The sequence below is a fragment of the Sinohyriopsis cumingii genome, chromosome 16, assembly GCF_028554795.1.
Source record: "Sinohyriopsis cumingii isolate HCF-2022 chromosome 16, ASM2855479v2, whole genome shotgun sequence".
Classification (NCBI taxonomy): domain Eukaryota; kingdom Metazoa; phylum Mollusca; class Bivalvia; order Unionida; family Unionidae; genus Sinohyriopsis; species Sinohyriopsis cumingii.
The window spans coordinates 51,713,733-51,739,256 of NC_142976.1; the positions used below are offsets into that span (position 1 = coordinate 51,713,733).

The 25,524-nt window shown below is 36.2% G+C and overlaps 1 protein-coding gene across 4 annotated transcripts in view; it reads right to left on the reverse strand.

Moving 5' to 3' along the window:
* LOC149780398 (mechanosensory protein 2-like) overlaps window positions 1-25,266 on the reverse strand; it is a 39,029-nt gene extending 13,763 nt beyond the window's left edge. Inside the window, exons 1-6 of one of the 4 annotated variants that reach the window (XM_089937322.1) lie at window positions 25,125-25,266; window positions 9,204-9,300; window positions 5,433-5,467; window positions 1,610-1,725; window positions 787-859; window positions 218-300 (exon numbers count right to left, since the gene is read on the reverse strand). In XM_089937322.1, coding sequence (XP_089793448.1) covers window positions 218-300; window positions 787-859; window positions 1,610-1,725; window positions 5,433-5,467; window positions 9,204-9,289 — 393 coding nt within the window. In that variant the 5' untranslated portion in view covers window positions 9,290-9,300; window positions 25,125-25,266. Of the gene's footprint in view, window positions 1-217; window positions 301-786; window positions 860-1,609; window positions 1,726-5,432; window positions 5,468-9,203; window positions 9,456-14,299; window positions 14,417-25,124 lie in introns of those variants that run through there. The other 3 variants (XM_089937323.1, XM_089937324.1, XM_089937321.1) reach the window with 3 other exon arrangements.
* Between the last annotated feature and the right edge of the window lie 258 nt (window positions 25,267-25,524).

A 25,524-nucleotide genomic window follows, 5' to 3' on the forward strand; every position in this document is an offset into this window, starting at 1 on the left:
AAGAAAAGACCTGGAATAACCTCAGACATATTATTTACACGATTTACACGGTCATACCTGCTTATAAAAGAAAATCAGTATAAACTCATCTAGATTTTTCACTAAAGACTATTGATGTTATATGTTCCATAATTAAAAAGGAATAACATCAGTGTGTTAGATATGTAGTGTGCACAAGAATTTATATATTAACATCCATTTCCCAAGTTCCACATACCTCTTGCGGTGGAATGTCATAAGAGAAAGTTCTCAAATCGACACTTCTGAATGTATCCACACAGGGGAAAAGGAAAAACAAACCTGTCCAGAAGGAAAAAAAACAGGAAAATTAATCATGTTTTCTTCATTAATTGCTACAGAATATTCAGATCAAAAATGAGAAGGAATCAGAATGACAGATGGAGACAGATGGACAAATCAGGTCATGTTATGGGATGAAACCTCCATTAAGCAAAATTTTGTTTTCTTCTTTTTGATAAATTCACTCTGTAAACTGTAAATGTTTCACGAGCAAAATTTCTGTTTGACTTTTTGTTCTTGAGTGGTTTAAATGTATAAAGGATGTCACAAAGCAAGTCATGTTTATATGAAAGAAATGTAAATTGTTACAAAGAAAATACCAAATATCATTAAACAAAACAAAACTGATATTCAAACATCAATGAATGGGACAGACAGAATGGTGGTAATAAATGGCAAAATAAAATGGAGAGGGAATCTCTTGCATTATGAAATCCTGATACTGGAACAGACAGATAAGAAGAAAGACAGCCTCTGTTTGCTGACCTGGTCCAACGGCACCACCTTGCTTGACACGACCCAAACGGAAAATGACAGCTCTCTCATATTCTTGTACAATCTGTATGAAAATAAATTTAGAACTATATTTAAATTTAAATAAAAAAATGAATCATTGCAAATTACATAAGAAATTGATTGTTTTGTCGAAGAAATAATATTTAGCCTCACTGTAATAATGTCAATCCACATAACATTTCTTAATACACTTTTACAAATCATATACTACTATTAACATCCTAGATGGATTAAATATAATGTCAAAACAACAACATGAAGTATGTCACAGTTTCAAGTAAATGGTACACTTTATCACTGTTGATTCAAAAATAATTTTCACTACAATCTAATGAATACATGTATAATTTCATAGACATTGAAATTCTGTAAGGTACTCTACAGAAGATGTTTTAGTGTCCACACAGGTACATGTATTTATTACACAGGTACATTCATTACACAGGTACAATGTATTCATTACCCAGGTACAATGTATTCATTTGTATTGGGTATTTTCCTCTAGGAAAAATACCAGCTAAGCAATAGCAACAGGAAGGGTATTACAGATATTTAAAAAAATTGTGTTAATTTTTCAGTAATATTACAGCAGTGATCTTCATTATGGTCATTTCATTTTGGTCATTACCCTTCTTGTTTTTCATGTTATAAACATACTATTTATATACTTTTCTTTTTCTGCTGGGCAGCAACATTTGTGTCAAAATGCAGATGTTCAGACACAGACAAAAATCAATGCAAAAAGACAGACAGACAGACAGACAATAAATGATGTTTCAAGATGCATAATTACCTTTATGGCACAGATGAGAGAGAAGGGGAAGAATAGAAGCAAGATAAGGAAGGACAATCCAATCAAAATATAGCCACAACAGCCGATGCTTCCATCTGGATCAATCGAAGAATTTTCTGTTGGGAAAGATAACATCTCCATTAATGAAGAGTTTAGATTTAAAAAATTCATCTCAGGCATGAGAGTTGTAGGCTGCACAGAATGGTTAGAGTACTTGATTTGCATCACTGACTAATGAGTTCAATTCTGGAAGCACATAACTTGATACTCATATATCAACCAGCACAAACCCCACCCAAAACCCAAAATGTACTTATCCCTTGTTTGACATCAGATTGTGAATTAAAATTAAGTTGAATTGTCTGCTTCCTGGACCATGACAGCATAAAAATTGAAACAAGTGTCAGAAGTTTAAAATTTACTGGAATTTACAAGTTCAAACTAAAGCATGACCAATTTAAAATTTCAAAATTGTGTTCCTTATGAACACCATCTGTAATGGTGTGTAACACACATGGTTGTCCATTAAGAGAGTTTAATGGCATGTAACACACACGCTTGTCCATTAACAGAAATTAATGGCATGTAACAAACATGCTTGTCCAATAACAGGAATTAATGGCATGTAACAAACATGGCTGTACATTAAGAGAGATAATGACATGTAACACATATGGTTGTCCATTAACAGGAATTAATGACATGCAACACACATGACTGTCCATTCCCTTGTCCATTAACATGGATTATTGGCCTTGGTTAATGGTCTTGGTTGTCCAAAAACAGGGATTACCTAACAGAGGAACACTTTCATTAAAAACATGTACATCATAAACATGAGTATGTCCAAAAATAACTGACACATTCAGCCAGCTCGTTTTCCTTTGGATAGTAAAAAGCTGAAGATAATTAGTTTTTTGGTGAAGTAAATGACGGCAAAATAGATTAGTACCTTGTTCATCAGGTTTAATCTCCAGACTTCATTTACAGTATCTTAAGTCCAATGGCTAAATGGTTTGTAGTGAGAGAATGTAGTCAAGGGCTTGACAGCATTGTGATTATTTGGGAGACCTGAACTCAATATCTGAGTTCAAAACTACCAATCATTTAGATAGAATTTTTCTTTCATGTGTTTGCCTATGAATTTATAGTACAGCATGAGATTATCTTGTGCGAATGTGTGTGGAGGAAAAACTGTGAATGGTCTCAGTCAGGAAAGCCAAATTAAAAATCAATTTTTTGTAATTTACCGGTAGCAGTAACTAGATATTATACGAAGACGTTTAGTTACAGATCCATGATGATTTGAGGATGAGTAGCAATAACAGATTTTCAAGCTGGCTGTCATGACAGCCATACTGGATGTTGGGTCAGCACCATTTTCACTTACAACCATCTTGGCAGCATAAGATGTCTGTTAGTGAAATCACCATGTTAGTTATAACCATCCATTCAGGAGGAGTAGCGATAAAGAGTTTTTCAAGATGAGCACTGTAGCAGTCATACTGAATAAGCAGGCAATACTGTTTCTAACTAGGACAAACTAGGCCATGGAATGAATATGTGTTTTAAGTTTCATGGCAATCTTTCAAGTAATTTACGGGCAGTGGCAATAACAAACTTGTAATGATGGACAATGGAAAACAGACTACCCCATAAGATCTTGTCAATGGATAATAATAATAATAATAATAATAATAATAATAATAATAATAATTGTTATTATTATTATTATTATTATCATTATTATTATTAGAGGATCTGTGCAACCTATGTGTATTTATTATGTTTCAGTTTCCATGTTAGAAAGGAATTATGGGGAAGCACAATCCTGAAACATGCTAAATGTAATTTGGTGGAGGAAACGCTTTTTCCGATTAAGGGGCAGGAATGAGCGTCAAAAACTCCAATGGAGGATTTAATAATTTATTAATATGTGGATGAAAAACAGTACCATTTGTAAAATGTGAGCCACGAAACGACAAGACCAACAAAACCACTCTCAATATGTCGTCCAGATTCACCGCTCTAACTCCTGACACTTAATCTAGGTCAAATGAAAGCATCATCCATCGTCTGTTACAAATATCTGCACTTGTGGGTACACTCGTTCAGAGAAGTCATGAAAAAAAGTTAAGAGAGTATGGTATACCGAGAAGAAAGACTATCCATTATGCACGGAAGACAAACATCATGAGGTTATGAGAGGGCTCAACGCCTTCAATGGCCTGTCAAATACAGAGTGTGTGTGTGTGTGTGCGTGTGTGTGTGTGTGAGAGAGAGAGAGAGAGAGAGAGAGACAGGCAGACAGACAGACAGCCACACATACAGACAGACATGCAGAGGGGGGCACGTGTATGTGGTCAAAAATTTAAAATATTAATTAGCTTACTTCATATTCTGACCAACTCCCATGGTAGCAAGGGAGGGGAGTCAACATACAACATTCCTCATTTACATCGTTACAGGCGAATGGACAGATGCACATGTCCTCGAAGCTTTTGTTGTTAGAAAGCTGAGTTGAAAATACTGAAATTATTCGCACTGTTTCACTAACCCCTCCTGACCCCATTATAGACGAATAAATAAATATTTTTGCATCATCTTTCAACAAAATAAATTAATAATTCCACGTTTTACATACATACATACATACATACATACATACATACATACATACATACAATGATGTCGGGCATTTCTGTGGACTTAAGGTTTCCGTCTCCAATACTGAAGCAAAACGCATACCGAATACGACCGATTGACGAAAATAAAATACAGCAATGTTTACCATGTGAAAAGATGCAATTGTCACCAGAATATTTTGTTTAAAATAATATTAATTTTGGTCACACGGGATACCACCCCCGTGTTTTCCTGACTCGGGATATGTCGGCCTATTCTGCGCACAGCGTTGAAATGATGTAATATTATTAATGGGGCAATAGAAATGAAATACATTATTTTGGACTGCTTCTGTCAGCACTTCAGTCGAGTAATTAGGTCAGGTTTATAGCTAGTTTTAAAATATTCATCGTAGTAACGCCAATAAATGGCAAGATATATTAAGCAGACAAAACCGATCTTGTAAAAAAGTTAGCAAAGTTCAACATTTTATATTTAAAAAATGATCTATTATGTGGGCGAGAAACAACGATGAATAGGATACAATGTGTTAACAACGTCTTGCTGATGGGGAAAAAGTACTGAAAACTTTAGAAACAGACTATACGCCGGTGAATTTCTTGAGAATTTATATTGTAGCGGCAAGTTTGTATATGTGGGACAACTTGTTGCAAAAATGGAAACTTGGATTAAAATGCGTATTGTTTTAAGTTACACATTTCCATCGTTTGTATAATGTATTTATTTTTATGATTCTAAAAGATACATTGTAAATCGGATTTTCTGGGTTACCGGCTCAAGAAGGTCATGGAGTTGGACTTCATGTTGACATTTAGAAATCACATTTGCATATGCATTTCGAGTCGAAATGCCGGATATTTTTGTACACTTTATGAATATCATTTTTCTTAATTACATTGCGATCGTTCTTTCTTGATACAAAATGGATCTTTGACCCAAAATAACACGTGATCCAATGTTTACAGAAATGACGTATCGTTAACGCAAAATTACCCGACGCGCAGACTTGGCTGACATGGTGGTTACATACATACATACATACAGACATACGTACGTACGTACGTACGTACATACATACACACATACATACATACATACGCTTAGCATCCTGACAAATTTTCAGTTTTATCCCTCATCGATGCATTGATAAGTCACAGAAATACACAAATATGCTTACTTCTTTCTTCCACGCTACTCATCTTCGTACCTCGTCTGAAAAGTAAAATACACAATATTTTACATATGAAGCCGTGCGTTTTGGTTTCGAATCCCAAGCTGTCGCAGTTACTGTAAAACCATAAACACAGAAATTTCATACATCGGAAAGTAAATATTGATCAGGAAGGAAAGTAAATATTGATCAGGAAGTTTAGAACGCTTCACGTCGATATTGTTGTTCTAAATGCGTGAAATGCAACTTAGATAATACAGGTACGATGTGTAAATAATACTTTGCTGTAGCCCTGGGTGTCAGAAGAAAATTAAGCATTGGTTTAAAATTGCGCTTTCAACTAGCTGTGGGACGGATTGGGCGATCCCCATAGGATTTGGCATTCTTATAATCTGCCCCTATGCTATAATTAAAACTATGAATCACACACCCTGTTTCCAAGTCAGAAAAAAAGGGGGGAGGAGGTCGTATGGGGTAAATGGGAGCGTTTTCCTGTTCTAATAGAATCATTAGAGCATGTTTACGTCGTTTGAGACGCTTTCTTAAGGATGGGTCTATATGAAGTCATACAGGTCATGTATACGTTCAACACCGTCTGTTTTCGTAATGAGTGTAATTTTTCAAAATCTGATTACACATAACGTTAAATAGGGGCCCCGAGTGGCCGAGTGGTCTAAAGCGCTCTCCGTTACGGATCACAGCCATCTCACCTCTGCCTGCGTGGGTTCGAGTCTCGGTTTCAGCCAATGTGTGTATGTGAGAAAGCTTGCCAGTAGCTTCTCGTGGGTCGGTGGTTCTTTCCGTGGTCTTTCCGGGTTCTTTCTCCACCATTAATACTGGCCGCCATGTATAGCCTATCGTGTGCTGCAAAATGGCGTTAAACCCTAAAACAACAACAACAACAACAACAACATAACGTTAAATAGCAAATATTCAGTTTATTTGGATCCGCATAATCCACGTTCCTTTGGTGCGTCGTTATTTACACGTCCCGAGAAGTACATGCTGCAAAATCGAATGCTAAAGTACTTTGACACAGGCCCGGCCCTAGGACAGGGCGAACGAGGCAACCGCCTTGGGCCCCGCGCTTCTCAGCAATGCATGTTTCTTTTGCTTGGGGCCCAGTGTTCATCGCTTTCTGCCTTGGTTCCCGCATACTGCCTTGGTCCCCCGCACATCCTAGGGCCCTGCTTGGACATTTTGGACGAGATCAACCTAAAATTATGTTTTCCAGTAAAATCGAGATTGAATGTCGCGTGCTGTGATATTACAATGAACGCTACAAAAAATCATAATACCCTGTGGGGGGTAGGTGGGTGTGTCTTGGAGTGATTACAAAATAATCCCGTTTCATCTTACCATACAACGCTTAAAGAAAAAGATGAATATACATTTCACTAGAGTCACGCGCACCCGCAACAATATGGATCTTTATGACGTAACACTCCATCGTCATCACAGATCCACTACGGATTATCTAAAGTCGTAACATTAAAAAAAAAAAAAAAATTAAATTTATACCACATTTGAACTATGTATCAATTAATGGAAAGGAAGCACTACTCAAACCAAATTTGGTTCAATTCTATTACTTGTTGGACAACATTATACAAATAAAATGGCACAGAGCATATATAATATCGTGCTGTGTACGTGACGTGCAGCATTGCACAACGCAGTATAGAGAAATGCAAAGTCTAATGAATGCTGAACTATTGGAAAAATGAAAAGATAGCATATGACAATCGTTCATTGGCTAATCATGCATGCAAATTATATGAGGGAGAGACGGATGTTTTATCATGAACGTCACGGCAGGAATTAACCAGTCTGATGTCGCAATTTTTCATTTAAAAAAAAAAAAATCACTTTCGATATAGGTCCTCGAAAGTCAGTGACAAAACCAATGCAGAACAAGCATCCATTATGTCAACATTGAAATGCTTCGAAACACAGGGGTGGATCCATGATATCTTCTAAGCAGGTTCGAGTTATGGTTTATAACTTTATGTGCTGCTTAAGGTCTCACTCGATAGTTTCGTATTTTGACCCACCCACCCACAATTTTTAAGGTAGAAGGCATGAGCCTAAGTAGCATAAGCCTAGTGCTGATAAATTCACACAGAAACTAAATCTGTAATTTGGTTTACTTTTAGTTCGAGTTAGGCTGCAAATGATCAGCCCACTTGGCTTACGTATTGCTACAGAAATAAATATTTCAAAATTAAGAACTTTAAGGGCTTATAAGTATGCTAATTTATTATAATACCAGAAAATTTAAGTCTTGTATGAAGACCATACTATTTTTTTTGAGCCAAATTGTCACATGAAAATATTTAAAATAGCTCTTTTCTGTCAAAAAATGAATGCAAAAAGAGGAGTTGGTGGTAGTGACGGTTTCGTATAATAGCAATCGATTATAAAAGCCAATAACCTGAATATTTCAATCAAAATCTAACAAGCATTCTTTTAAAAAATCATTACTTTGTATTTGTATTTTCAATGTAAACGTATTCTCATTTTTCTTTAATTCGTCGTTGTCATTGTCGGCTGAAAATTCACCAAAGTAACTGCCCAGACTGACCTAAAGTGTATGTGCTGTTCTCAGTCAATTCACTGTGCAGTTTGGCCTATGACTTCACATGCGTACCTCATGAACTATACGCCATCATTAATTCTAACTAACAGGAGTACCTAAATTATATTATTGTAATTAACATATGCATAAACAGTAATCAACTGCTACCAGAACAAGGAATTTAATTTTAAAAAATTGGTTTTCAAAACGTCGCTAAGAATGTACTAACTTCAAAAGATTCATACTTATTTTTGAGTGAACCCCTATAAAAGTATTAATAAGTTTACATTGCTCCTCCGTAACATCAGTGACTACTTTGGTTTGCAAGGAAGAACACAATGAAATGAAGACACCAGTCTATGTGCTCTCCATTACATTAATAGGGAATGTTTCAAAGCGAATTTGAACGTTTTTCTCATTTTCTAATAAAGTTTTAAAAACTAAAAAAGAAAAAGAAACAAATATTAATTTGCTTGTGTACGTGGCAGTTGTTTAATTACATTTACCTATTTCCTAATCGAATCAGCTAAACGTATGCTGTACTCAATGAAATCACCTGTCAAAAAACAGATGCGGTAATAATAACCATAAACATTTTAAAACAAAGATCGTTTGCTTTCCGCAAAATGGCTGAATATCTACTGTACAACTGGTTTGAACGTGGTGTTCTCTGGAACATCCAGAAACCCCTCTAAATCCGCCCGTGGAAAAAGTTAGTGCCTGAAACCAGTATTCAAAATTTGAACAACAAAACGGGCAAGGATGATGTGTAGAAAATCGTACTGATATCAGTTTCTATGTAATTTTTTTAAAAATAATACTGAACATCGTAAATGACATTAGACATTTTCAACAATGTTTTGAAGTTGTCCAGATTTGTCATTCCCCGAATATTTCAACCAGATTAGATCCAGCCAATACAAGAAAGAACTTTGGGTAAGAATGTCATACAGAAATGTGGAAAAGTTACAAATAAATCAAACGTCTTTACCAGCAGGAAAAAGGGTTTTTAATCCGTAAAGATCAGTTGCTGATAATATAAAAACACAAGGTGGTTCGCTTCATACGCTATTAATGACATACTGTTGTCCCATACTGTCAAATAAAAACAGAGATAACTTTCCACGCGAAATCTGCCTCTGTACCACGACCTTTTTTAATGAGTGCAATAATTAATTTTCTGCAAATGAAATAGTTACCTAGAATTTCCTGTCCGATTAATCGAAAGCGACTGTCCGCTTCCAAGCAGCTTTCTGTCTATCTTTCCAACTTCAGTCTCCTCCATTTATCCCAGTTCTGATGTCAAATATAAAAGTGAAATATTTACCCCTAAGTTTCAGGACTTCTTTCTTAACAATCTTTACAATGTAATCTGTTATGAAAGACCATTACCAGACGTTAGGCATATCATGTGATACTAGTCACATAGTTGTTAGTTGTGTCAAAGATGGTGGTTGTTAGTTCTATCAATGAGACCGACGTAATGGTTTAAACAACAGCTATTAATAGCAACATTTTATGATCACTTGCCCAATGCGTATATTTGTTATCGCAGTTAAAGCAGTAGGCGTATTCAACGTAATTCTTAAACGAAGATTTCGATTTCGAAATGTGGCTCGTATGTGTTTCAATTCACATTATAACTGAATATTTCGAAATGTGGTTGATATGTTTATTAGTTCACATTATAACTAACGAAAATAAAATAGGAAAAAAAATAATAATGAATAAAAAAACATTATCATTTTCAGACCAAGGTTAAATGTTCCATATATATACACGAGTTTTCCCGAATTCTTCCTCCACAAGTTATATTGGCCGCCATGTATAGCCTATACTGCGGTAAGAAATGGCGTTACACCCAAAACAACAAGAAGAACAGCGGCAGAACACGAGACTTGCTCAACGATTAAACATACCATACGCTGAAATAAAGTAAATCGTTTTTCTTCTGTATATGATACCGCACTTATGGCATAGATCAGTTAATGAAAAACAATGTTTTCCTACACCCTGGGAAAGAAGGCAATATCAAAGTCCCTAATTAAAGTTTTAGAAATAAACGGTAATTTTGTTCCCCTCACTCTATTAGTTCAATACATTTGACAATATTTAGAATGTACACCTAAGCAGTAACAACTTATGTGTACTGTACGATATAGGCATAACTCTCTGTGGTCTGAAAAGAAGTATCGGAACACCTTTGTGGTCTGTAACATACAGGAAGTATATGTGTCTAGTCGACCAGAAAATTAAGTAAGACGTGAAAACCAGCAGACATTGTAATGTATGTGCTTTATGCGTTGGTCGTCACGTAAAGAAAGAATGAGGTGTGAAAAGGGTTAGAACAGTATGAGTTCATTACTACGAGGTCGCCATATTCAACAAATACAATAAAGTTACATTATAAGAAGAAGAAAAAAGCATGCAGATCGCAAAAAAGCATGATATCACGAAAAAGCGTGAGATCGCAAAAAGCATGAGATCGCAAAAAGCATGATATCGCGAAAAAGCATGCAGATCGCGCATTAAGGATTCAGCGTTGCCTTCCTCAATACACCACAAAATCTGTTTAGGATGGTTAGCATTAGAGACTGTAGTTTGAAGAACATGATGCAGAGTTACATTTGAGAAAATGTGTGGTTACAGACTTATGAATTTGAATTTGTTTGAGAATCATGTTTCTCCATTTACCCTTCATACATGTACATTTGAAATAGTAATAATAATGGCTGGAAGGGTTATCTCCCATTCCCTAGCAGCACAAAGTATTCTCATACGGACTTGTTGACACGACTCGGGTCACAATTATTATTTCCGGGTCAGTACTTTGTCCCAATCTATATTTAGGACATTTGTTACCTCTCTCATTTTGGTGTGGGTGAAACAAGAGTAAGATTTAGACATTCTTGGTGTGGATTAAAGCTAACTGTGCATTCTTTCGACTTTGAGTATTATGGCGTGGTTGTCAGTGCGTCGTTCGACGGCAGTACGTAGTGAGTAATGAGGCACTGATGCTGATCCGGAAATGAAATATGTGACCCACTGCACTGTTCATTTTCAGTCCAGCCTCTCAATAAAGTTCCCGATACCATCTGACGAGATTTTCACCGTAAATTCATCTTTGAAGCAATTTTATAATAATATATCATTTAGTATGATTTGACACTGTGGAAAGTTCAGTACTGAGAAACAAATGTAAAGATTATATAGAAAAAAAATAATTGTGACGCGAGTCTATAAATGTTATTGGTGAAGAATCATGGATGCGTATAGTAATGAATGATCGAAATAACTCAGACTGTAAATCCAGAACAGTCAATTGAATATTGTTAATGCAAGAACTGTGAGGGGGAGGGGTACTGTCACTGGAACTGGATATGCACATCTGACTGCGATGTTGACTACAACGAATTCACCTGACCTGAAGCACAGTAAGTTTAGTAGGCGTGAAGATACTGGTGAGTGGTACAAGCAGATTTTTCTTGAAGAAATAGCGACTGCTGGTGCAAAATGAGAGCTTTCGATTGAAATAGGTGAATATTATGACAGAGTGCCTGGCAGTACTATAATTACTGATAGACGGTGGGGTGAGCGCTCACAAAGGCACATTTGTAGTGTGTGTCTGGGGGCATTTCTATAATCCTTTACAACTTTAAAGGTGTTACATCCTGGAGTGAGTAACACGTTCTGCTACATTTGCCACACAGCACAAACGACGTATGCGGCGTTGTATAGGGAAAACGGTGTTTATCATTACACGTACTTACCTGACCTTTGAAATCCAGTGGCGTGTACAGAATGAAGTCCGAACTCTACAATTGCTTCTGAAACGTGGATGGGTCAAGCCAGACTATAAAGTGTAAGATCTCTGCTACCCACCCCTCCCCCACGAAATGTAGATTATCTGACACTTAAACAAGCATATGAATAATTAGGCATTTAACAATGATCTTTAAATTGAGTGCATACTATGTGATCATGAGAGTTAAAGTTACTAAGATAAGCTGTTTTTGCCCATGAATCACATTTTAACAGTTTCTCCATTATTGAATCCATATGTATAACCCTTGTGTATACAACCTAAGGAAACTGACAGAGTCATTGGAAATATCTCTAACATCTTTGCAGCAGCACGGATGGATGTACGCAGTAATGTTGATGGTGGGTATGTATTCAATTGCCGCAGGGGTCGGAAATTTTTTTTTTTGGGGGGGGGGGCAGCAGGGGGAGGGGAAGGAAATAATCCGGCCCTTAAATAGGTTCAAAATATATTCCTGATCTAAGTTATAGAGAGATGAGACCTATTATATTAGTGGATGAAAATAATCTTCAGGTAAACGGAAAAGAAAATATCCCGGATTAAACAGAGTCCACCCCTCTCTCCAGCCCGTCCCTGAATTTTACTTCCTGAAGCTGTATAAAAGCGATTAACAAATCCACGAAGAAGATATAGAAATAGACCAGACAATGGAAGAGACCAAAAAAAAGCCACGTGTTGAACACGATTTCGATGAGTTTAGAAAACAATCCTAAATGAGAACTTCTGGAAAACAAACCAATTTATCCGACTAAAAGATTAGTGTCACTAAGAACCACACAAAAACCAGTACCGCCCCAAGGCACGGAGAATGAAAATAAAGAAATTATTAAAATCATCTTCTTTTGGTAACACAATACGTAAATTAGCTGTCAATTAATTGTCCACGTAAATTAGCTGTCAATCAACTGTCCACGTAAACTGGCTGTCAATCAATTGTTCACAAATTATGACGTTTCTAATTAAACGGAAACAAGTACATTTTAACAGGACTGCAAAAACAGATGATAGCAATCCAAGAACATGTACTTAAAAAGTATGAGGAAAGCATTAATGCCACCGTTAAAAATGAGACGTTATATAAATAAACATGATAGTTTGATTTTCTACGAGTAACTGACAAAATATTTATTACACACAGGATGCAATATGCAACATTCGAGGTAAAATATTATAATCTCACTTCGCAGTCGAGATGGAAAAGTGACAAAAATAGGTGGATAGTCTGAACTAAATGAAGCAAAGCAATTGTTTCAACACAAGTCTATTACTCCGACCTAAACCAGCTAGGTGTATACAAGTCTATTACTCCGACCTAAACCAGCTAGGTATATACAAGTCTATTACTCCGACCTAAACCAGCTAGGTGTATACAAGTCTATTACTCCGACCTAAACCAGCTAGGTGTATACAAGTCTATTACTCCAACCTAAACCATCCAGGTGTATACAAGTCTATTACTCCAACCTAAACCAGCTAGGTATATACAAGTCTATTACACATACCTAAACCAGCCAGGTGTATACAAGTTTATTAATCCGACCAAAACCAGCTAGGTGTACACAAGTTTATTGCTCCGACCTAAACCAGCTAGGTGTATACAAGTCTATTACTCCGACCTAAACCAGCTAGGTGTATATAAGTCTTACTCCGACCTAAACCAGCCAGGTGTATACAAGTCTATTACTCCGACCTAAACCAGCCAGGTGTGTACAAGTCTATTACTCCAACCTAAACCAGCCAAGTGTATACAAGACTTCTCTCTAGTGATACTGGAAAATTAATCATTGCTATTATCAGTATCAGGACCAGACGAATGTGACTGGTCGACCCTGACTGGCTCTTGTTGTCATGACAACCAATCATAATCACATCATAGTCTAGTTCCCTACTTCGTATACTCCTTGCGTTGAACTAAGTTATACATATAGCGGAGTGCAACGCAGGGAACACACGAAGCAGGGAATCAGACTAGTTTCATCAGAGAGGAAAAAAGAAGAGAGATGCCATGTGTTTAGAAAGACGTAATACTGAATACATTATTTCTGCTTGCAAACGTGGAAGAGAAGGGGATAGGGATTAGTGCATACAAGAATTATACATAATACCAATATAAACAGCTTTTGAGATTTCGATTTCAAAAGTTACTATTAGCTGTCGTTAAGTTGATGAGGTATGTTGATATTACATATTTCATGATCCTTTATTCACTGTAAAGTATTAAGTATCAAAAGATATATCACTAGGGAAGGGTATTACTGAAAACAGTATGGATCAGTATCACGAAAACCAGACTTAATGTTATTTACCTACTTTATTTATTATTGCACCGTCATACAAATATATTCCGTGAACAATTCTGATTTTGTAAAAGTGACAATTAAACTTAAATAACAGTTAAAGTAATTCAATATGCATTTTAGAAGCATGAAGATATATAAAACAAATACTATTTAAATTACTATGTTATCTTGCCTAATCATCCATTTTGTGTCTGTAACAAACTGATGACAATCAAGATTCCCGGCAAGAGAAAAGGGGTAGACACACACAAGATAATGGTGCAGATACGTGGGCTTCAAATCAAGGTTTCAGCAGATTTACATTCCTGCTAAAGAAGTAAATTTTGGCATACAGAATATTGTATACACATTCCACTACTCCACATAAATGTTATACACATATACAATGAAACCTTTAAATAATGCAAATTTCAAAGTTGGTGTTTAAGGGCAAATGTTTCTTATACACAGGTAACAATAAATCTGATTTACGTATGCATGGACGGTATACAAAACAGACCATTAAACAGAATTATAAACAGGATATGTGTGAGTGCCCTATCCCAGTGCCCAAAGGAGATTATCGAACATGAAAGTTCAAAACACAGCTGCTCGGATCATACTTAGAGTACCACGAGCAGAGCACACCTCCTCTCCGCTCTGTACCCTACAATGGCTATCCATTCTATCCAGAATCAACCACAAAATGTGTTCTCTGTGCTACGTTTCACTGTCGGACTCTCAAGTCCAACATACCTATCCGACCACACTCAAGTGTACACACAGCAAGATACTTACGCTCCTCTTCTGATAAACTATACTCATTATTCCCATTATGAAAATGCAGTCATATGGACATCGTTCTTTTGCATACCAGGAATGAATTGCCCACTGAACTTAGACACAAAGACACAGTGATCACATTCAAGAGTGCTCTTAAAAATCACGCATTTCGACTGCAAGAACAAACCTAAAGACTTAACAATGTTTCCTACCTTAAATATTCTCAGCATGTTTTTTAATGTTTTCTAATTTCATGGTGTTTCTTTCTGTAATCATATCATTATATGTGTTTTTATCTTATAGATGTTGTTTAATGTTGTAAAGCGCTTAGAGCTTCTAAAGATTAGGCGCTATACAAATTCCTCGTTATCATCATCATCATCACATATACTGGCCGCCGTGTATAGCCTACAGTGTGCTGAAAAAAGGGCGTTAACCGACAACAATCAAAAGCTCTAGATAATACCCATAAGGTGGAAATTTACCATTTTTTAAGGAATAAAACCAGCGCGTTGTTTCGGATCAGATTGAGTCGGCCAACTTGGCAGTACATAACTACTGATATGAACAGGGAGTCAGTCTAATCAATTTGTCAACAAACTTGTGTTTGACAAAGATATCTTTGGTAAATATACCACAGAATTTCGTACTTTGGGGGAGATGGGCTTATCAGTCCAAATGAGCTTGGTAAATACGGTTGTTTCACATGCTACGTGAATATCACAAAACGTTTTCTCCACTTACACTGATTCATGTTTGCTGTTTTAACGGCACATCAGCACATACTATGCAAGATAGTACCATTGGTTGGTTAAAATAAACTACAATAGGAATTAAAAGTGTTAATGATAAGAATAATTGCAAACATGCAACAATACGCATACGTAACCATTCGACTGTATACCAAAAACATTGTGCATATCTATTGAAAAGTGACACATCCAAAAGTATTGGTTGTAAATGAACGTGAAATAACAGAAAACGTGGACTTTATCAATAGCATTTCTGCCAAACATACAAACAAGAACACAATAATAATAATAATAATAATAATAATAATAATAATAATAATGAAAACAAGCAAAATGTGAGATAAACCCTCCATTTAAAATTGTACATTTCTCTGTATATTCTGACATCAAAAGAGTGAGCTGTGGTGAACAGAGAGACTCGCAAATTGAGAAACAACATCAATATCATGGACGTCTTTCTCTTCTGACCCTAAGGAAGACCCATAGGGCGAATCTCTGACTCTAAATTAGGTTTGAACAAATCATCAGGACTGGAACATATTGAACACGTAGAAATTGAACTGTGTTGGGACATTTTAGGGGTTTTTCAATGTTCTGATCCAAAGAAAAGCAATAAATTTAACCTCAGAGAAGCTCTGTATAAAAACAAATAGAAGAAAATCACCATTTCCCGCCATGTAATATCAGAAATACGTATAGAATTCAAATACCATTTCCCGCCATGTAATATGGATGTAATTCAGACAAACACCGTCTCCCATAATGTAATATAAGCATGTAATTCAAATAATATATCCCACAATGTAATTTGCTTGTAATTCAGGCAAACACTATACCCCGCCATGTAATATGCATACAATTCAGACAAACACCATCTCCCGCTATGTAATATGCATGTAATTCAGACAAACATCCTCTCACGCTATGTAATTAATATGCATGTAATTTAGACCAACGTCCTCTCACGCTATGTAGAATGCACGTAATTCAGACATACACCATCTGCTCTGGTGGCCTAGTGGTTTGAGCGCCCTCCTCGAAGGCGGGAGATCGTGGGTTCGAACCCTGACCTAGTCATAACAAAGACTTACAAAAATGGTACTAACAGCTGCCTTGCTAGGTGCTCAGCGTTAAGAAGTTAGTGTTAGGACTGGTCGGCCTGGTGTCATGATAATGTGACTGGGTGGGACATCATGCTACATGTCTGCGGCATGATGCCCCAGTGCTAGGCATCACTATAAACTGCCGCACTGTATATACATCGTAGCGATATGACTGAAATATTGTTAAAGCTACGTTAAGAATCCTAATCATGCATACACACACAGACAGACAAACGCCATCCCCCACCATGTACTGTGCATTTAATTTAGACAAACACAATTTCCAGCTATATATATATATATATATATATATATATATATATATATATATATATATATATATATATATATATATAAGTGTGTAATTCAAATAACATCTCCCACCATGTAATATGCATTTAATTCAGACCAACGCCTTCTCTCGCCAAGTAATATGCATGTAATTCAGACAAACACCATATTCCGCCATGTAATATCAGAAATAAGTATGTAATTCATACAAATACTATCCCACCATGTAATATTCATGTAATTCAGACAAACACCATCTCCCGTCATGTTACATGCATGTAATTCAAACACCATTTCCCGCCATGTAATGTAAGCGTATAATTCAAATACCATCTCCCGCCATTTAATATGCATATAATTCAGGCAAACGCCTTCTCCCGCCATGTACTATCAGAAATAAGTATGTAATGCAGACAAATACCATCTCCCGCCCTGTAATATATGAAATAAGTATGTAATTTAAACACCATTTTCCGCAATGTAAGATAAGCATGTAATTCCAAAACCATCTCCGGCCATGTAATATGCATGTAATTCAGACAAGCACCATCTACCGCCATATAATATGCACGTAATTCAGACAAACACCATCTTCCGCCAGGCAATATGCATGTAAGTCAGATACCATCTCCCGCCATGTGATATGCATGTGATTCAGAAACCATCATCTCCTGCCATGTGATATGCATGTGATTCAGAAAACACCATCTCCTGCCATGTAATATGCATGTAATTCAAACAAATACCATCTCCCGCCATGTTATATGCATGCAATTCAAACACCATTTCCCGCCATGTAAAATAAGTGTATAATTTAAAATCCATCCCCCGCCAGGTAATATGCCTGTAATTCAGGCAAACGCCTTCTCCCGCTATGTAATATCAGAAATATGTATGTAATGCAGACAAATACTATGTCCCGCCTTGTAATATATGAAATAAGTATGTTAATTTAAACACCATTTCCCGCCATGTAATATGCATGTAATTCAAGCACCATCTTCCGCCAATTAATATGCATGTAAGTCAAATACCATCTCCCGCCATGTAATATGCATGTAATTCAGAAAAACACCATTTCCCGCCATGTAATATGCATGAAATTCAGACAAGCACCAACTCCCGCCATGTAATATGCACGTTATTCAGACAAACACCGTCTTCCGCCAGGCAATATGCATGTAAATCAAATACCATCTCCCGCCATGTAATATGCATGTGATTTAGAAAACGCCATCTCTCGCCATGTAATATACATGTCATTCAGAAAAACACCATCGCCCGCCATGTAATATACATGTAATTCAGAAAAACACCATTTCCCGCCATGTAATATACATGTAATTCAGAGTATTACTAAAAATCAACACTCTAGAATAAATTTACCTGGATTCACATCGTAGTGTAAAAATACATTTTATATGATCGCCATACCTACAATACAAATGGGATGTGGTAGGTAGACAATATTAAGGTCTATCCCATTTAACGGTTTTGGTTTCATTCTGGGTTGCCCTTGCCTTGTAATTATGGTAACATATATAGAAATGAGTGGAATGTTAGCATTTAACAAGTTTACGAATATTTCTGACGACTATTAATCCCAATATCCACTCGACCATGCACACACAATGATGCTATAGAATCGATGGTTTTAAAAGTATTAGTGCGTGACATCAACGCCCACATATCGACCCATTTATTCATTCTCATCTAAGTATACAGTAACTCCAGATTGCTCGACATAAATCGAGATATATAAAGATTATTATCGAAATACAAATATACTCCAAAAAGAGCAGGCGTGTCTGCTACGAATGAATGCTTATAGCCACTTTGTAAGCACATATTTTTGTTGATATGGTGGAGGGTGTAAACAATATAAATTCTCTAACCTGCACGATAGTATTTCTTTGTAAAATTATAGTAATGCATTCTTCTCCTGGATCAATAAAAAGCACTATCCTCTCTGGTTTAGTTACAGTTTTGTAAGCAATGCTGTTTACCTTTTTCTGACTAAAGAATACATATCAGGATTATTATCTTGGTCTGAGACAAATACTTTGTGTTTAACATGATCTTCATTATAAAATTAGTAACAGACTTTCTAATTATAACTATGATTTTGTCTTGTAAACATTTGAAACATGCTACAATGAAATTTTCCATTAGATAATAGTTTGTTTTGATTTTTTGTTGTTGTTGAGAATACTAATTGTTACCTGGGCCAAGGACAGGTTACACGAGTAAAAAATCCTTCATTTACTGGAATAAATATTTATTCCTGCAATAACATCTGAAGCAGAAATCAGTCTTATCGTTGCGCTTAATAATTCATTTGGACTGGAATTTATATAAATTATTTATTCACTGGAAATACAAAGTGCTCAACTGAAATAATAGTCTTGGAAATAGAGACTTGGATTTATAGTGAAATTCAAATAGGGATATATTTTTTGGAAAAATAGACTTGGATTTATAGTGAAATTCAAATAGGGATATATTCTTGGAAATAGAGACTTGGATTTATAGTGAAATTCAAACAGGGATATATTCTTGGAAACAGATACTTGGATTTATAGTGAAATTCAAACAGGGATATAGTCTTGGAAATAGAGACTTGGATTTATAGTGAAATTCAAATAGGGATATATTCTTGGAAACAGATACTTGGATTTATAGTGAAATTAAAACAGGGATATAGTCTTGGAAATAGAGACTTGGATTTATAGTGAAATTCAAATAGGGATATATTTTTGAATATTATTATTGTGATGCACCAAAAGACAGCTGAATAGCATTACTATTCAGGCCATCACAGGTACATCAACATTTTCAGCGTTGGATTTGTTTAGGAATACCACTAACGTTTATTCAGAGCTTTAATCATTATGACTTGTGTTAGAAATTCTAGGATTATTTGTGATTTAATTCGCAATACAGTAGGTAAAGTTACTTTACGTTTTCAGTTTTTATTTTGGGGAAATAAATTATTTGTACAATTTTACATATTGTGCTGGATTTCGCTCTTTTATGATACTTTGTGTAAGACCATAGAGTAAACAGATGACATGTATAGCAGTTTATAAATTTTCATATGATGGGGCTGAGGAAGGTATGAAATAAGACAAACATTTAACATACCCTTCGTAATATTTAATCTATCATTTGTAAATGCATTTCACTTGTATTTTTTCTGATTATACCAGACCTTTACTCAAAACAATTAATTTCTCAAGGGCATGGCAAAACCTAACGTAGTTCTATAATGTTATATGACAGCTGTCTTACGACAAAACAACACATACACCCCCAGCATAATTGCAAGCTTGACCATTCGTGCAAGTTTAAAAATCCAAAATATAACTTCAAATTTGCTTCAATAAGCCGGCAGAATGATACTGACTGAAGCAGAAACAACAGAGACGAAATATTTTCGAATATAACTCATTGAACATCCCAAAGATTTCTCTACCATTATTATACATCTAAATGAACAACCAACCATATCCCACACATATAACAAAAAATCTATAATATTAGACTTTAAAATGATGACAAATATACATTAATGGATTTTACAATGATGAAATACTTGCAAAAAAAAGCCCTTCTTCTTTGGAATTATGACTACAAAAGATGATCAGTTTACCCATTTGCCAATATTATTAGGCTGCAAAAAAATTACACAGCAATGGCCAATACTATGATATGATTCATATGTGTATGTTTATAAAAATAATTAAAAAATCCGATGAAACTGATACTAGTTCTTTATGTACATAGCGCATGTTCACGAGTAGTATCATTCGGAGTTCCTTGTCGAATCTAGACTCAGCAAGGTGGAGGCTACAGAGGTCTCGTGCACTAAATATAACACAGTGATGTACTTTATATGTTCTGCAGACTAGATTAATATACTTTTCTACAAATAAACAATGTTAGCTTCAACAATTTATGTTGATTTTATGCGTATTGTAATAGCAGATGGAACATATATAAATCTTATAAGACAAGGGGCCGGATCGGAAGGTGGGGTGTTCCGGGGTTTCCGGACCAACCCACCCCGGGTGAAAAAAACAAATGTGCACACACCCACACAGACGTACAGTCATTTTCACTCGTGGTTTTATTCTTGCGCATTCGATCGTGGTTTTATTATTGCGCATATTTATTGGTTAATATGCACATTTTGAGTGAAAAGACAAGATTTATGTTCTGGTACTCTTGCAAAGAAAGGTAGACAGATGTAGCTGTACAATGATACCAAATAATCTGGAAGTTCTAGTTGCACTACAAAATACAGAGGAAAAAAACTAAGTTTTGGACCTGATTTTATCCACCCTTGGTCGGAATCCGATTTTGTGTCCGGATTTTAGACATTCTGAACTGCACACAGACAGATGAACCTTTGCAAAATGTAGGATACGATGGGCATTTGGAATAAAGAGTAGTCTCGATACGAAAGTGATGGGTCCGTTAAGCAAAAAAAAAAAAAAAAAAAAACAGAAAAAAAACAAGAAAAAAACGCTAATTTTTAGCCTTCTACGCGAGTGAAATAGCCAGTGAAAACGATGTTTCTAACACAACTATGTATTAGGTTAATGGAAAATCACTAGAAAGTCGATGTATTAGGATATATTCAGAAATAGCCCACAAAACGTGTTTCCTACATTTCAGGCGAAAACGCCAAAAACCTCCAGGGGTTAATATATAGGCAGTCCTAGTCTGACGCAGACGTAATATAAAAAACATCTCAGTTTTCACTCCCTCGACCACAGTGGAGATGGTATCATGCTATTACGTCAACAGCATGGAGATTGTTAAATGAAATTCAGCGAAGTCGACATACCACTACAATATGGTTATATTATTTTACGTTGTTTCGTGTTATGACAATCTTCCGAATGATGTACATACGGCCCCTTTGTGTTTCGTGTTTTCTCCATGACTCCATACCCATAACAACGGAAACCCACAGAAGTTAGTCAAACACGTGTCAAGTTATCTAAGAAGTACGACTGTAACATTGTTCATACAAAATGTCTTTTCAATGAATATTTTAAGACACACTTGGACCTCCACCATCATAACAAACTATTACCACTGAACGAACAATAAAAGCTGTCAGCTTATAAGGCTTAAGTAACAGACATATTATAGCATAGGTTTTGTTTATTTATAAATATGTACTATGGGCGTTGACGTCTTAGAAAGACTATTTCTGGTCGGGTCTGAAGACTTTAGATTTCCAAGGTTATTTCCTTGAGATAGTTAACTATTTCAAAGTAGTATGCATTGCGAGTCCCGCCCTATCAGACATACAGTATAATATAAGGAAACAGTTTGCTATTTCCATCGTTTTATATACAATAGGCCATATTCTAAATAGCATAATCCAAGTTTTTCAATCTCTTGCCCAAAAGAAACGACATGAATCGTATTATTAGCAACGGGAATATATTTTTTAGACTGTGAAACTGACGAGGTTTATTCATATTTACAAAAGGACAGCAATACGTTTGCAATATCGCACCTACCTGCAAAGATTGTAGACGTATTTGTCATTTGTTCGTTATTTACCTTTATGAAGTACCTGTACCTTTATGAAGTACCTGTACTGATGCTTGTAAATTATGAGCTGAAGTTAGTTGGTGCATACATTCCGATCACTCGGGGGACTTACGGCTCATTAAGCCTGAGTTCTCAGGTGCTACAAATGCAAAATTTTGCGCAACTATTCTTGTAACGAAAATAAAACTGGATAAAATAGCATCTTCTTATTTTCGATACATTTAAATCCAAAATTTAAAACTAACAGTTTACTGAACTTCTGTTTAATCTCATTGGTGGCGTGAAACGGTACATCAATACATAAACTGAAATACAGCACCTAAGCTATGGAATCCAAGTTCAGATACACATCAAATTAGCAGACTAGGGTTGGTCTGGGCAGGAATCAAACCTACAATAGCAAACCTTAAAAAGCAATCATTCCATGTTATATAACGAATGCTAATTAGATGGCTTGATTGTTTCCTGTTCAAGGATCTGTGTGTGTGATTTGGATTTTTAACGTAGCTTCAAAAAATTTTCAGTCACATCGCTATGATGTCTGCAATGTGGCAGTTTATAGTGATGTCTAGCACTGGGACATCATGCCGCAGACATGTAGCATGATGTCCCACCCAGTCAAATTATCCTGACACCAGGCCAACCAGTCCTAACACTAACCTCTTAATGCTGAACGCCTAGCGAGGCAGCTGTTAATACCATTTTTGTAAGTCTTTGGTATGATTCGGCCGGGGTTCGAGCCCACGACCCCCGCATCCGAGGCAGATGCTCTAGCCACTAGGCCACCGGAGCGGTCACAAGGATTTGTCATTTATGAATTAAATATAAAGACGAGTGTATTGTATGCATGTATTTGTAGTTTATAGACTAGACTTTGCATGAAAAATCAGAAAATATATATATATGGTCGACTGGTAACTTCATATACAACGCAAACGAGGATATGGACCCCGCTTGCGTTCTTACTTAAATTCCAGGTACACAATTTTGTCTTGATCTCAAATGAGTACATACACACAATATGGTCATGATCACAAATGAGTACATACACATAATTTGGTCATTATCTCAAATGAGTACATCACACAATTTGGTCCTGATTTGAAAATGAGTACATACACACCATTTGGTCTTGATCTCAAATGAGTACATACACATAATTGGTCGTGATCTCAAATGAGTAGCATACACACAATGTGATCATGATCTCAAATGAATACATACGATTTGGTCGTGATCTCAAATGAACGCATACACACGATTTTGGTCACGATCTAAAATGATTGCGTACACACAACCAGTGCCGGATTAAACCCAGTGGAGGCCCTTAGGGAGTCGAAATCTTGGCCTCACCACCTCGCAAATTATCTCCTAAAACAATTTATCAATATTGTTTTGATCCGTTGTCGCGGGGCCCCATGGCCCGTGTATGCCTATTTGGTAATCCGACATTGCACACAACTGGTGGTCTTAGATGAATACATGTTTCAGTCAATTCTGATTTATCACCTCAACGTCGTGAGCCAACGCTACTTCCACACCCATTGCAAGATAAGAGACTGTATAATCTCAACATGGATCGCTAGATAAGAATTACTACTGTATAATGCCTATATACCTAAACAGAACTCTGCCGGAATTAGAATTACTATGTCGCACCAATGTGTACCCTTCTAGGACTCTTCGCAGCATATTCCGATCCATGATACTATGAAATCAACCCCCATCCCAACCTTGGGAACTGATGGTAACATCCCACCTCTAATACATACACCTATCTGTTATTGTTAATTCACGCTTTTGACCCTTTTCTTCTTCCTTTTCCATAGTAAAAACTGGACGCTTCGAAGAAAGTAAATATTCTTGTGGGAGAAGTCCGACATCTGAAGTTTCACATTTCGGGCTATCCATGATGTAGTTATGGTATGTCGGGATATCCAGGATGTTGTTTATCTTCTCAGCGAAGTTTCCTACATCGTAGGATTTGGCAGAAGTAAACGTATCAACTGCAGGAAATTTACTAGGGTTCGAAACTGGCCAAAATAAGCAGATCAATGCTGGCTGGTTGGTTTTTAAGTGTATGTTTACTTTCAACATACGTGCCCTTCCCAGGGGCACAGTGTGGCAGCTGATCAAGGTTAATTTGGATGGATATCTCACCCGCAATATAAATGATGCTGTAACTGCCAAAGTATATATAAATATTTAGGTTGCATGGTTGGGGGGGGGGGGGGGTAAAATGATCTAGTACGTTATGTTGAAATATTGATGTTATATTGATGTTGTACCCAACATCTGTCATGCAACCTACATAATGATTTTGTCTGATGCCACGCAGAAATAGTTAAATAGTTATCAAGTGTTAAATTAATAACGATCGTGCGACAAGTGGGTCAGCGTTGAGCTGCTGCAGACCGTAAGATGATCATTTATCTAAAGGTTGTATATGCTGTACCTAACAGCTATTTAATGTAATATCAGGATTTAAGCGCAATATCATACATATATTTCCTACCTGATCTGGATCGGCAAAGTGTTCGTACTGTATTCTTTTGTCGCAGGTCAAACTATATAAAGGTTGGTTCACTCCGGGATTTTTACACCTACAGATCACAAGACAATTACGGAAAGCTATATTTACACCACGAGTCACGAGGTATGCCTGCCTAGTCTGGTTTTCTTTGTTGTTTGTTTTAAATATAACGAGCTCTACACAACGAGAACCAGTTCACATGGCTAAGACAGGCGTTGAATATCGGACAAACCTTGCAGTAACTATAAATTGTTTCATAAAAATCATTGCTTAACTATATAGTGATCGATGATCTATCACACACATTGCATGCACATACTTCGAGTACGAACAACCTTTATCAAAATGAGCTGCACTGATCTCAAAAACACGTAAGGGGACG